At 35.5% G+C, this 15,374-nt stretch overlaps 1 protein-coding gene across 1 annotated transcript in view; it reads right to left on the bottom strand.

The window, feature by feature from the left end:
- LOC137394604 (otoferlin-like) overlaps window positions 1-15,374 on the bottom strand; it is a 36,731-nt gene that overhangs the window by 12,492 nt on the left and 8,865 nt on the right. The window contains exons 8-18 of the mRNA XM_068081338.1: window positions 13,850-14,011; window positions 12,108-12,191; window positions 11,452-11,702; window positions 8,770-8,951; window positions 6,701-6,912; window positions 5,902-6,057; window positions 4,396-4,456; window positions 3,750-3,883; window positions 3,036-3,170; window positions 964-1,054; window positions 410-590 (exon numbers count right to left, since the gene is read on the bottom strand). Coding sequence (XP_067937439.1) covers window positions 410-590; window positions 964-1,054; window positions 3,036-3,170; window positions 3,750-3,883; window positions 4,396-4,456; window positions 5,902-6,057; window positions 6,701-6,912; window positions 8,770-8,951; window positions 11,452-11,702; window positions 12,108-12,191; window positions 13,850-14,011 — 1,649 coding nt within the window. The remainder of the gene's footprint in view (window positions 1-409; window positions 591-963; window positions 1,055-3,035; window positions 3,171-3,749; window positions 3,884-4,395; window positions 4,457-5,901; window positions 6,058-6,700; window positions 6,913-8,769; window positions 8,952-11,451; window positions 11,703-12,107; window positions 12,192-13,849; window positions 14,012-15,374) is intronic.

The following is a 15,374-nucleotide window of genomic DNA, read 5'->3' as shown; positions in this document are numbered from 1 at the left end:
TAAATCTATTTTATTTTCAAATTAATCTACACAATATAAAAGCCTGTTCTGTTTTTTGACAGCGGATCTTCTTTACTATAATAAAGCCATGTTCGTCTATCTGTTCATTCGTCTAAAATCACACTTACAGGTTAGGAAAAAGATTGCCGTCTATGGGTTTGAATTCACAACTTTTGGCTGAGTAGACCAATTCTCGGCCACTTGAACCAATCAATTGCTTTGTCAGATTTAGGTATAGTTGTGCAGTTATTTATTACACCTGACTATCTCTTATGCAGCACCAGACTGCCAGGGTACTAGTAGTTATATAACTTATTGAGTACAGTTAACGAGCTCAGAGCGTCCTTCCACAAGATACCAGAAACTGTAAAACGCTCCTAGTCTTTGATTTGGAGGTTGTAAGACTTACTTTCCAAATACTGGGTTAAGTTGTTTGGGGATGTAGTTTTCTACATCGTTGATGGTTTTGCTGCCGAGCTTAATAACTAGGTAAGGGTCAGCTTTGCCATTCAAGTCAGCTGGATGGAGCTCTTTTGCCAGCACTACGTAAACCCTAACGAGAACCTTGACTGGGTCATTGCTTGGTACACCTGCAGAAAACAGCAATACATTGCTTGTCACACCTGCAGAAAGCAGCAAAAATTGCTTGGCGCAATTAAAGAAAACAGCTGCAAAGGTTGTCTTTAGATGTCAACTCTCAACTGGAAATCACTATTTATTTGATACTAATGATTGTATTAAGGACTTCTCATCAATATTGAAACCATGGGCATGTAATGCTGATGATCACCAATCAAACGCAATTATAAGGAGGCAAAGGTAAATTTATAACTAAAAACTTTCAAAATTTATCATTGTGTCAAACCTGTTCATTGACCTGGTGAATAAATAAAAAGTTATCCAAATTCTTGAAACAAAAGAGGATGGTGACGAGCCAAGATTCAAAGGAAAAAATTTCTTTACCTGCAAACATCCCTTGAGCTGGGTCTCCACCAACGATGTTAACATCTTTAGGCCCAAGCATAGGAGGACACTTATATATCTGTAGACAGCCCTAAAATCATTCATTCATTTATTTCATTATTGGTAATTAAATTATGCAATATATTTTAGTAAAATTTTATATGATAACCATTATAGTCATAAATAATAATTAAATACTGAGTATAAATGGTGATGTAAGCTCTTCATCAGCAACTGACTACATAACATGCTACTGTACTACAGTACTGAATATCAGGTCCGGAGGATTTTTACACCTTTTTTATATATACATATTGGAATAATATATTATATATTATTATATTATATTGGAATAATGATTCCGCAGCACACAAGGTTTGATCTCAAACCCTCCCGGTCACCAGTCCGATGCCCTACCAAGTAAGCCACACAAGCTTGATAAATTCAATAGGCAATATATGTCGCTATATGGGAGCAAATAATCTACTGCTTTAGGTTACTATGCAGAGTAATTGCTTAATGTCACGAGAAGTTGGTAGCTCTTATTAGTAAGCTTACTCAAAGTATCCATTGGCAATGTGCTAGGCTAATAAAAAGTAGCAGGCAACCCTCATTTCCTCTCATTGTTTATAAGCTAATTTTTAATATTCGGGCAACGCCGGGTAGCACAGCTAGTTGTTTTATATAAATGATAATAATATGAATGCCAATAAAGGAATACATATAAAGTTGTGCTTTTCTTTTGGTGAAGGGATAGTTGCAATGTATTAGGTCTGTAAGCATTTCCATTCTATTTTGCTTATTGTAAGTTAATTATTATTGACTATTCATTAATATTAATTATTAACATTAGTTTTTAATGTTAGTTGTTAGCAGGCTTGAGGCCACTAGTGAGTATTGAGCGCAATGCACTATTTTCTGGCTAGACGACAGTAAGGTGCACTAGGCACTGCACTAGCACTAGTGCATGGCATAGTAATAATATAAAATGCACTAGGCACTGCACTAGCAGAAATTCTTGTGCACTAGGCACTGCACTAGCACTAGTGCACCAAAAAGTGAAGTCAAAAATGCACTAGGCACTGCAATAGCAAAAATTCTTGTGCACTAGACATTGCACTAGCACTAGTGCAGTGTAAAATCATAAATGCACTAGGCACTTCACTAATAAACTTCACTAGGCACTAGACCGATGAGCTTTTTTGCTATAGCAGCTGCAAGAATTGCTTGCTAATCAACAGATATCTACTGCTATCCACTGTAATAGTACAATTATAGCCGTGCAAAGGATGTCAGCCATGTATTTGTCAAATAAACTAGCCTCACCTAAAATTTCAAACAAACCATAAACCTACAATAATGCTCAATATTAAATAGTGCAGATGACAACAGATATCAAATAGTGCAATGTATTACAATTACAATAACTAAATATACTAAGCATGCATGGAATGGAAGAATTCACTTCTTATTACATAAATGTACTATGTACAACAAGAAAATCTACCCTTGGATAAACCAGTATCATGTAAACAGTAAGTCATATTGATGGCAAAATTGATAAGCAATATTGTTCAGAGAAGATGTTTATTAGACCGAAGGAACATTAGCCTTTCAAAGTTGGCGTCAGTCAGTTTAGATCTAGTTTAGACTAGTGCATACTATGTCGCACTAGGCACTGCACTTGCACTAGTGCATTTATGAAAAAGTTTCCAATCCGCACTAGGCATTGCACTAGAGCATTTTATGCTGCACTGTGCACTGCACTTGCACTAGTGCGTTTATGGGAATTTTCTAATCCGCACTAGGCACTGCACTAGTACATACCATGTCACACTAAGCACTGCACTTGCACTAGTGCACCCAGGGACTCATGTCAAATTTGCACTAGCATTGCACAAGACATTTCTATTTTTAAATTGCACTGCACTATGAAATGCACTAGTGCAATGCACTAGTGCAGTGCAGTGCGCACTGCACTGCTAGTGGCCCCAAGCCTGGTTGTTAGCATTATTTATTATATTGGTTTTCATAATTTACTAAGTTTTCACTGGCCTTGCCACTTCCTTTACCTTAAACTTTCCAACAATCCGTGAATCATCATCTTCTTCGTCAGTTGTCTTCTTTCCTCTTAGAAGGCTGAATGTGTGGAGCCACTCAGCAAAACCTTCAAACTCTTTAACTGACTCAAGCTCCTTGTCATAGATCTGTAGGTATAAATTAAAACGACTGTATAAATCTAGTTCTACCTGCTTAGAACGAGTCATCTCATGTAAGCTACTATACACACGCAGATAAATACCTATATAGACATGCAGTAAAGAATGCTGAAATACTAAGACCGACTGGCTTCTCATCCATAGCAGACACCATGACTGAAAAAAGGCCTAATATGGCTGGAATATGTGCACAAAATGGGTCATGAGTGATTATAACAACAACTATTGAATTCACAACTCTATGAAGGAATGAGAACTTAGTATAGAATCGGGGTAGGGAAGTTGAGAGAACTTGATACAAACAGGTGACAAGAGAAGGTGGAGAACAGAGCTGCATAGATGTCAGTGATAAAGCTTTAACCATAAGACATTCATTGTTGAAATGACAAGCTGCGAGAGAGAGAAAGAGTGAGCGAGAGAGAAAGAGAGAAAAAGAGGGAGAGCGAGGGAGAGAGAGCGTGAGAGAGAGAGATGCATGCAGTCTATGAGAGAGAGAAAGAGAGTGAGAGATCCTAAATGTTAGCAAAGTGCCGCTGCCTCTAGTAACCACTAAAATGATAGACATACTGTCAGTGTCTGTATATATTTGAAATTAGCGCTGCTCGAAGTCATGTCTGTGTCGGTATGTCCATGGCTGTATTCATCCGATCCACTTGAATTGAGACTTATTTGGTCACCTGTTTGTGTTGTGATAAGTGCCGCTGTAATGGACATTTTAAAGTTTAGATGAACCTAATTTACCGCGATAAAATCTGCATACGCTGATTAGTAAATATTATTTTAATAAAGACAGCATATACAAAAAGACACAGCGCGCACATTACATTTTCATGTGAACACTAAAAGTAGAAGGCCATATCCTTAGATGCACATTCACTCATATCATAATGATGCACCTATTTAATGAAATACTAACCACAGATGACAGGGGAGTCCTATACTGTTGGTATACTCTATTTTATCTAGAGGCTAGAATTCTGTATAACAGTACTTTACAGTAGTGACATGAGGATCAGGCAGTTGTGATTATAACATGACAATCGCTAATGGTATAGTTTTTATAACAATTATCATCTGAAAGTTACTCTCTTTTTAATATATTTCAATAAAATCAAGAAAACAGCAGTCTAACCCAACTTCAACTGCCTGTGGCTTAAAAAGTAGTACTGACTATTCTCGCAGTGTAAGAGTCACCTCCTCCTGTTATACTTACACACTCCCTCATCATCTACTCTAACAGTCGTCTCCTTATTCCCTGTCTGATTTGACTTCTTCTACAGGACAATTGGAACAAATAGCCAATTAAAAATACAGTAAAGACATCTTTGCATGAGCACTTGCCATAGTAAGCTATTGTGGCGGTTATGAGAATGATATAAACTGTATCATAATTTAAAATATTGCTAGAAAAATGTTTACTGAGGTCTTTTCTATCTGAATTATGTGTAGTACAAAAAGCAGTACAATATTGTTCTACAAAAATTCTATACCATTCTACAAAATGCTATACAATTTTTACAAAAGTGATATGCTACCTAATAGTAATGCAATAATGTTCTACAGAAATGCAATTCTACAGAATGTGGTACAGTTTTCACAATAGCACTACGTTATCCAACAGTAATGGAACACTATTCTACAGAAATTCAATTCATTTTTCAATTTCATTACAATTTTTGTTAAGTTTATATATCAGTAGTCTGCAATATGTATATTATATTATGTAGCTGCGCAGATGAACTGGCATAAATACACTATCTATATATATAAGTCTCAAAGCTTGTCATTGTCTATTGTCGTTCAGTGTTGGTCCAGCTTGAGTGATTAAAGTCTAGCATTGAAAAAATTGTATCGCAGAAGATTAGATCTCGGAATCCCCCGTTCAAGCGTCGACAAGCTAATCTATCAAGCTACACGAGATGCAAAACATTCATCGGGCATTAGGAGTCATAATCCGAGTTAAAATACGCATATCGACTCTGTGGTACTCGCACTGTCACTAAAGCTTGTTCTCACAGTTCTTATTCGTAAGTTTAGCGATATGAATACTAGCTTACTCAAAATAGCTAATCCTTCGTTTTTTCGTGACGTCATTCTATCATTGTCTGCCATCCTTATGGACAACTTTTATCGTTAAAACACGAAACTTCTGCAATTAATTATTGCAAACATTGCTTTTGTTTGCAAATTTTTTATTTTAGTATCAAAACAACACCGAAAAATGCTATTAATCAAGAGAATGACGATCGTTTACTACAAAGATGGCGGCTTTTTTGTGGACAAGCGCATGTGCAAACAGGGTGATGACGTCAAAAAAAAACGATAGATGGCAACTACATTATCTGGCACTGTTTATAAACTGCTTTTTAATACTCATGCAACGTCGGGCATTTGGCTAGTCATAGATACATATAAACAAATGTCCTGAAAGTACAAAACTATGCCAAGATCATATAGTTATTGAAACGAGTGTTAGCAAGCAGCCAAAGAGAATGAGAAACACAAACTGTTGTTCTTGCATGTTTTGTATATTATAGACACTTCATTATAATTATAAGCAAACTGCCACAACAGAACCAGCCATCATATAATGCATCTGATAGCTCCAATACTAGGTGAAAGTAATTACATCATGTGTTAATAACACTGTCTGTGTAGCGTATGTACAGAACTCAGGCTAACAATTATACTAGACTGCTACTGAATGTCTTTCTCTTACCTCCTGCTTATCTGCGCTAGCATAGTATTTGCTCCACCAGTCCAGGCTTGACCAATCAATATCATCCAACTCTTTGTCTTTTACTTTTATTGGCTTACGCATCTTGCGGCTTGATGATCGCTTTGGACCAAATCTAGATAGCTCCATACCAAAGTTCTGTGCAAACAGTAGAAAATAATACAAAACACTTGCTAAATACCCTTGAACTTTTATACCAGTATACACTTCACCATTGCTTACAACAAAATGTTATAAACATTGCCAGCGAACAATTGGAGCTCAGTCGAAGGATAATATTTGCATTCTTCTAAATAAAAAGGAATATGACTAAAACTAGATACTTGTTTAAGAGTAATGTCAAATAACTAATTAACAAGCCATTACTTTGTACCATCGTGAGACTGAACAAGTAATTGTATGATGCATACAACGACTACAAACCACTTTCACTTAGCCCTGATTTTCAATCAAGCAGATCTAGAATAGAGACAGTACACTGCTCCTTTTAGTAAGTCGGTGAGGCAATCCGCCAACCACAATGTTTAAAAGAATTAGTAGTAAAATATATCAAAGTAGCATATTCTATAGCTGCTGTTGCTATCTTGAAAATTTGCAATTTGTAATAGTGTATGGGCAAATCATGATGACGTAAGTGCACGAACATATAAATGAGAAAACAACTCCTAAACCAAAAGCAGTGTTGTAGAACTGGCTAACCAAGGAGACATAAACTTGCAAACTGCATCTTTTTAAAACTGAGTAAAGAACACTAAATGGGTGATAGAGTGAGCATGGACACCTTGAGGCCAGAGTTGATAGACTGAGAAGTATCTACAGCGGTACTTGTGTTGTTGAGTAGCTTGAATCCTGCCGCTACATTTCCTGTAGCATTAGCTTGAGTCGTACCAGATGGTAGCACAGTTGGTATGCCACCGTTAGAAGGCTTGTCTTTGAACAGCTCTGAGACTGATGCAACCTCGGCATCAGACTCGCCAGCTGGCTTTATTGCATCTGTAAAATGAATGGTTGTAGAAATAGTATTGCCAAGCTAGACTGGTTTTGCGACTATAAAAGCTGCAGGATGAAGTTATGTTGGAACAGTTAAATGAAAAATTTGAATCCTTTTAAAAAGTAAACGTCTGTCAAAAATGTTGGTAACAGTGCATCTTAGGTCGGTACAACACGCATACAATGCATGCGTAGCAAATGTACAAGGCACTTGCAACGCACAAACATTGTGGATACAACGTGCATACATTATCATCACAACGCACATACAACGGTCCGACAGCGTATGCGCGCCAACCAGCTCGCTCACACAGCTCGCGTTTGTGTTGACAGTGTCACGTTGTGGCGCATGCGTTGTTAATTATTTGTGTTGGCGTTGTATCCACAATGTTTGTGTGTTGCTAGTGCCTTGTATGCGTTGTATGCACGTTGTACCGACCTAAGATGCATCGTTACCAAAATTTTTCCAAAATATACAATTTTGCTTAAATTAATTTACAAGAAGATACAATAAATGCTTTAAAAATCAAGCACAGAAGTTTGTCAAGCCTAACTAGTCCATTAGAAAAAATTGTATTACATTTAGAAAGCTAAGGCTATCCTATAGGATTGAAGATTACCCTAGGAATGCACGACTGTCTTAGCTGATGCAAGGATAAATGGTGTATGAATGCGCAAGATAAACTTTGTTTAGGTTATAAAGTATTGTGTCTACTAAGGATGTTATAAATATTCCATAAAAACTAAATCTGTATGAGCACAGTCTAAGACAATGAGAAGGAGGCCACAACTACATTGATGTAATTGGAACTTTTAAAATGAAAGGTTATATAATCTTGAAGTGTAAGTTGAAGATTTCAAGGTAAGACATTAAAGCCGGGTTCCCATATACGTTGCAAAGCACCGGCGACACACCGCAGGCTATTAGCGATGAAATGGGAACGTTTGTGCCGAGAACCGCCGAGGATCGCCGGTAGTTGCCGGCGGCATCGCAATAGTTCAGCGCTGTTCAAATTTCGCAAACGGCCGCAGGCAAAACCTTCCCGAAATGCACTGTATGGGTAAAGATCACCATTATAAGAACGGCATGGCTAGCGAACATTTTATTTGGTTACGCAATTATGTTTACGATATTATTAACGATGTGGCTATTATGTGAACATTAAACTGCGCCGAGCACCGCAAGTGTTTTGCTGCGCGATATTACTGCCGGTGTTTTGCGATGTATATGGGAACCAGGCTTTAGCTGCTGACAAGAGGGAGCTGGTGCTATTCTGACACCTGACAGGTAGTATCTATAATGAACAGAATGCATGACATGCAATTACCCTGAGTGTAGGTGCAAGTGACCTACCTACTAGTGAAACTTCTTCAAGGCACTCTTGTGTTAGCCAACTGGAGTAAAAGTTATTTTACAAGATTTGAATAAATGCAATGATCACTGATCTTTTTACCTTCTGGCTGATTGGTCAACTATTAACCCCTCATAAAGTGACCCCTTGGTGATTGGTCAATTGTTGAACCATTATTAAGTTAGCCTCTTGCTGATTGGGTTAAACGCTAAAACATCATGAAGTTCTCTCTTGCTGATTGGCTAACTATTGAACATTCATTAATCTACTCCCTTGCTGATTGGTTTTACTGTTAAACCTTCATTAAATTACTCGATTGCTGACTGGTTAAAATACAGAGCAAGTCACGCCTAGAATCCATGACAAAGAGAGCAACTAATTGTAAATTTAATGAGCTTTTGTCTGTTTGAATGTAGGTTTCCACATGTAACATGGACGGTATGGCTGCCTCAAAGAGTCACACAGCACACAGTACACTAGCAAAGACTCTATATTCCTTATTTCTTACCTAGATTATCCTTGCTGAGTGAAGCCTTAGTTTTAAAGAGATATCGCTGAAGGGAGCTAATGGTATGCGTCCCAACTAAAACAAATCTACCAAAGTTCCTACAGTCAACACATCTGATAGTAATGGGTGGGCAATAAGTCTGATCCTCCGGGAGGTCAACCTCTGTGTGCTGTACTGTTACACTGTATCAAAGATAGTGTAAATAATAAACCATATTTACCAGCGTTCTCAAAGAAAGTTCTTGGCTAAAGAATTGTAAACATACATTCAATGCATGCAAATAATCAAATGATCATAAACAACAATGCTTAAACCGGTTGGACCTCAATAGGACCAGCCGGGTGTAAAATCACTCCAACTTGAAATTGACCAATCCAGTATGGCAAGGATGATCCGGCTTGGACATAAGGACAAGTTAGTGAATAAAAACTGGCTGTGCCTCCATCAGGCAAATAGAAAGAGAGAGACGACTGAAGAGAGACAGACATACATAGAGACAGACAGACAGACAGACAGACAGACAGAGTCAAGCTATTGTTTATGAATTCCGGATTGCTATTTGGAGGATGAAAATATTTCTACCATTGACAAACGCTGATGTTATTTTCGTGTGGTTATGTAAAGGGCTAGTGAGAATTCCTTTGTGTTATTAACTTTAAAAAAACAAGGATGATTTGGATTATGAGATTATAAACATTTGTGAGCATAATAACATGCTTACAAGACAGTTGTGAGTATAATATATAAGGTTATGATACAGTTGTGAGTATAATATATAGGGTTATAATACAGTTGTGAGTATAATATATAAGGTTATGATACAGTTGCGAGTATATTATATAAGGTTATGATACAGTTGTGAGTATAATATATAAGGTTATGATACAGTTGTGAGTATAATATATAAGGTTATGATACAGTTGTGAGTATAATATATAAGGTTATGATACAGTTGTGAGTATATTATACAAGGTTATGATACAGTTGTGAGTATAATATATAAGGTTATGATACAGTTGTGAGTATAATATATAAGGTTATCATACAGTTGTGAGTATAATATATAAGGTTATCATACACTTGTGAGTATATTATATAAGGTTATGATACAGTTGTGAGTATAATATATAAGGTTATGATACAGTTGTGAGTATAATATATAAGGTTATGATGCAGTTGTGAGTATAATATATAGGGTTATGATACAGTTGTGAGTATAATATATAAGGTTATGATACAGTTGTGAGTATAATATATAAGGTTATCATACAGTTGTGAGTATAATATATAAGGTTATGATACAGTTGTGAGTATAATATATAAGGTTATGATACAGTTGTGAGTATAATATATAAGGTTATCATACAGTTGTGAGTATAATATATAAGGTTATCATACACTTGTGAGTATATTATATAAGGTTATGATACAGTTGTGAGTATAATATATAAGGTTATGATACAGTTGTGAGTATATTATACAAGGTTATGATACAGTTGTGAGTATAATATATAAGGTTATGATACAGTTGTGAGTATAATATATAAGGTTATGATACAGTTGTGAGTATAATATATAAGGTTATCATACAGTTGTGAGTATAATATATAAGGTTATCATACACTTGTGAGTATATTATATAAGGTTATGATACAGTTGTGAGTATATTATATAAGGTTATGATACAGTTGTGAGTATATTATACAAGGTTATGATACAGTTGTGAGTATAATATATAAGGTTATGATACAGTTGTGAGTATAATATATAAGGTTATCATACAGTTGTGAGTATAATATATAAGGTTATCATACACTTGTGAGTATATTATATAAGGTTATGATACAGTTGTGAGTATAATATATAAGGTTATGATACAGTTGTGAGTATAATATATAAGGTTATGATGCAGTTGTGAGTATAATATATAGGGTTATGATACAGTTGTGAGTATAATATATAAGGTTATGATACAGTTGTGAGTATAATATATAAGGTTATCATACAGTTGTGAGTATAATATATAAGGTTATCATACAGTTGTGAGTATAATATATAAGGTTATGATACAGTTGTGAGTATAATATATAGGGTTATGATACAGTTGTGAGTATAATATATAAGGTTATGATACAGTTGTGAGTATAATATATAAGGTTATCATACAGTTGTGAGTATAATATATAAGGTTATCATACAGTTGTGAGTATAATATATAAGGTTATGGTACAGTTGTGAGTATAATATATAAGGTTATGATACACTTGCAAGTACAACAAACAGTAGACACTTACATAAAGTAAACCTATAACGTAAATTTTTCTTAACTTAATAAGTTAATGTTAAGTATTTGCTTTGCATTACGTAAAAAATTCCAGATATTGTAAAGAGTTGAATCGGCACAAGTTCTCTAATTTGATTTGAATAACCAGAATCTCGTAGTTAGCCTTAAAATATTGCTTTCTCGCTTGCCGCATTTAGGAGAGAAAACATTGCTGTCGGTTGTGAGTGCAATATATAAGTTATGAGACACAAAACAGATGAATATAACAACAATACAACTACAATATAGGAGCCTAGGAGCAAAAAGAACCATAATAACTTTAAAGCTTTCACTCCTGATACCATTAGCCATAGTAATTAAATCCAAGAATGACCTGCAGCGCATAAAGTGGCTCTCACCTAAAATTCGGATTTATGTTAGCGTCAGTGAGTGGGATGGATGAGATAACTTTGCCGGCACACTCTACGTCTATCTTTGGTCTTGTTACTGCTGTAAACTGTAGCTTCTTCAGATCTCTCATTCCCCAAAAGAGCACTTCAATTCGATGCTTGCTGAAGACAGGCCGGATCGAACCTGGAATGGGGATGATAGCATTTTTTTCCATCCTCATCGCAGTCTCCACGTCATGCTTGGAGACTGTTAGTGGTAGCTGTAACACATCAGTACATTGGACTTGAAAATTTAAATGATCCTGATTTGACGTTGTACAAAAAGTTTAAAGTCACCATATAACCATACGTTAAAGTTATGACTATAGCATTGCTCCAAATACTCTAAATAGTTTGCCGATAAGGTCAAAAGGTCATAAACAAGATGAATTTGAAAACTTATCGAGTAGCGATATTTCTCGTTGTTAACTGGCTGACTCTGAGCAATTAGTTTCATCTGCTAGAACATGACATAGTACTTTCAGCAAAGTTACACTGCATTATTACTGTTAGCCCCTTCACCATTCTAGTACAATGATGTTACCATCTAATCCATAAATGGTAATAGTTTTATGAACAAAATTTTATTCCAAGAAATGGCTCAAAGGTATATTATTTGCTCTCACTCCTTCAGAACAAATCCTTCGATGTTTAGGAGCTAGCCGAGGCGTTAACAGCAACTTGTAGACCTCTTCTGCATCAAATGGTTTCTACAAAGGATTACAATGATAGGAATAAACAATATTTACGTATCTGTAACACTAATGCAAATTGTCAGCTAGTCATGCAGCAAATAAGTATCCGTAGACAGCGTTATACTATTGAAAAGCCAAAATTTGTAGAAGAAATGCTGGTAATGATTTGTGCTGTCTCTACTCTAGGCTTGCAGGTCATCAAAAGAATGTATTGATAACTTTTCATTGTTATTGGCAATCATCAACAAAATCATGTTTTTCGTTACATGCCAGAAAGAAAAAAAATTAGAAGACAGAAATAAAGAGTTATTGAGTGATCTGCAGACATGTTTTAAAATTTAAAAGTAAGTAATTTAATAGTATTGCATTTAGGAGAGAAAACATTGCTGTCAGTTGTGAGTGCAATATTTAAGTTGAGATCGTGAGAAGTTGAGATCGTGAACTGAAGGCTGTAGTAACAGAAAGTTCATAAACTTAAACATGATGGTGAATGTAATATGTTGGTGTCACGAAATAAAAGATGATGTTTCACATATGTGTGGAAGAATAAATATAAATATTCTGGGTATAGTTTATGTAGGATTGTCAAACCTGTAACATAAATGCAGAAATGAGATTGAAATTACAGGATGAAAGATAAGATAACCGTCACATCGACAGCCTGACTAGGTCAAGGATAATGCCATGGTCTACTAGTTTTAGCAGTAGTTCTTTACATCAGAGCGAATCGCTGGGCCAAAGTTTAACTATCATTGTATACTGTATATTAAGTTTGGTTCAGAAACTCCTTCACTTAATACTTGGATAGTAATGCTTGTGAGAGATTCCCTCGTTTCTGTGTATAGAATAAAACTTTGTACCAAAGAGCAAGAGTAACTAAGGTAACTTCGGCGTTATCAGGCTCCATAATTATTACAAAACTCATTTTGTATTTTTCAGTTTGTATTTTTGGTTAATTGCAGCATTGAGCAACAGAGGATATAGCCTTGCAAACTCTCTTACAGGGCCATAACTGTAAATATTTATGGCAGAGAGAAGACAACCAATTTAATTAGAACTGCCAAACCCTATATCTCAGGCAGTTCAACAAATGTGAAACAGTTTGATGCTTGTCCCATAATTCCATTCTGTTAGGGTAAATTGAAGGCACAGAAAGCATGAGACTGAAAGATACACATTTAGATGTTATTTGAAAAAAATTGACTGTAATAAGTATTGTTATATATTATATATTATGATAATTATACTAGTGCACTGGCAGTCTCGTGGGCCGTGAGACATTGCCATGCATAATAAGTATGTGCGCAAGTATTCTTAGATTTGGAAATGTGGTTGAGTGGGTCAGCTGATAACATGCTTGGCTGAAAATCTGCATATTTGGGTTCGATTCGCGGTTTGATTAGCTTGAAAACAGACGGATGGACAGACGGACAGACAAGGCTCTTATTATAGTAAAGATTTATGTTTTTTTTTCGTTATTTGATGTTTGCGGTGCTACACAGTGATTCATGACTGCTAAAGTGATCAGACTACAAGAACTGCTTTGCTATTCAAACTGTTCATTGCTATATTTTATCAGTTGTACAAATTGTAGTTTAGTTACCGTCAATACGTAGAACACTTAACGACTACTCACGCTATTTGGATATATAACAATGAGAAAAGTGACCAACCTGAAAGAGCTCAAAAGAAGCGAGCAGTTCACCAGAAGGGCTCTGACCTCTTTGGATGTGCCACCACTGAAGTAGAGCTGGAAACATGGGTGGTTTGTATGGGTCATCACATAACTTCACTAGCGGGTAGGCAAATGCTCGACCCAAATACTCGGGACTTCCCTGACAAGATAAAAAAGAGATCGCAACAATTAAAAACTTTTTCGGTAAACCTTCAAAATTATACAAAGGTTTTTAAACTTAGTTTCAAAACATTATTAGTATTTATCTGTTAATTGCAAGATTCATTATACGCAGGTAATATAGTAATATAGTAACTCATTATACGCAGGTGCAAACATATGGCTCTGTTTGTAAATCTAGCTGACAGAAACTAATGATAAAGTATTGGGATGGGATATTTCTATTAAAAAGACCAAGTTAACAACACTATTAAATCAATATCACATTTCTATTCAATACACTCTGTCAACTCTATCTTTAGCCTCAGCATTTTCATAACGATATGGTTAAAATACACAGTATTTCGTTCAAAACTAGACAACAGTCTAAACTCCTTTAAACAAGCAAATAACTATATCCTATTGATCACTTGTTTTTTCTCTTGTGCAAAAAGGAAAAAGCAACTTCTTTACAGATTGCAGTAGTCATAGAACCCTGGATTAAGCAAGCAGACAAGCAAGCAGACGGGTAAAGCGTACAAGCACATAGTTATCTTTGCGCTCAGTTCTGAAAAAAGCGATGCTGGTGAGAGTGCTGTATAGCAGGAGACAGAGCAAGTCTTCATTAAAGCATAGAAATATATTATGGTAGCCTGAGAAAGAAAACAAACTACTTTGTAGTAGAGTAATTACCTAGCTTTAATGTAATTAACAATCTAATTCACTAATAGCCTTAGAAGCTGATTTTGTAAAAAAAGTATTTTTATTGTATTCAACTACTTCCTGCTATATAGGTATTCGTTTTAAACCTACATTTTAAGATTAGCTGTGCACTTGTCTCAACCAAAACATTTAAAAACTCAAAACAAGAGAAGACAGTCAGTAATATTGTCAACACATGGATTTAGCAAACAAAATAAATTGCCATCACCACATTTTTACCACGTGACACCACGTACAACAATGAGACAAGGACAAATAACTCATAAAAGACTTGAGCCAAATAGAAAGACTTTGCTAAATATTTTGTGGCACAATTTGCAAACCTTTTTTCAATTTTGAAAATTTATTTAAGCTTTGAATGCTTGCCAGTTTTTAGTAAACAAAGTAAGTGATAAAAATCAAATCCTTTGTACAATACACCAAACATAAAGCAGTATGTAGGGGCTATAATACATAATACATGATACACTATGCAAGATACATGTAGCCGTACTATACACTCTGCATAATAGTACACAGAGGAATCATATATCATAAATAATACTAGCCATTGGTCTGATAATTTCTAACAAATTCTCCTCAAATGTGAATTAACGGTTTTTCCCAATTTAGCAAATACTGTGTTATCATAAAACTTGATA

The sequence above is a fragment of the Watersipora subatra genome, chromosome 4 (assembly GCF_963576615.1).
Source record: "Watersipora subatra chromosome 4, tzWatSuba1.1, whole genome shotgun sequence".
Taxonomy (NCBI): domain Eukaryota; kingdom Metazoa; phylum Bryozoa; class Gymnolaemata; order Cheilostomatida; family Watersiporidae; genus Watersipora; species Watersipora subatra.
This window is presented reverse-complemented; position numbering and strand designations above follow the sequence as displayed.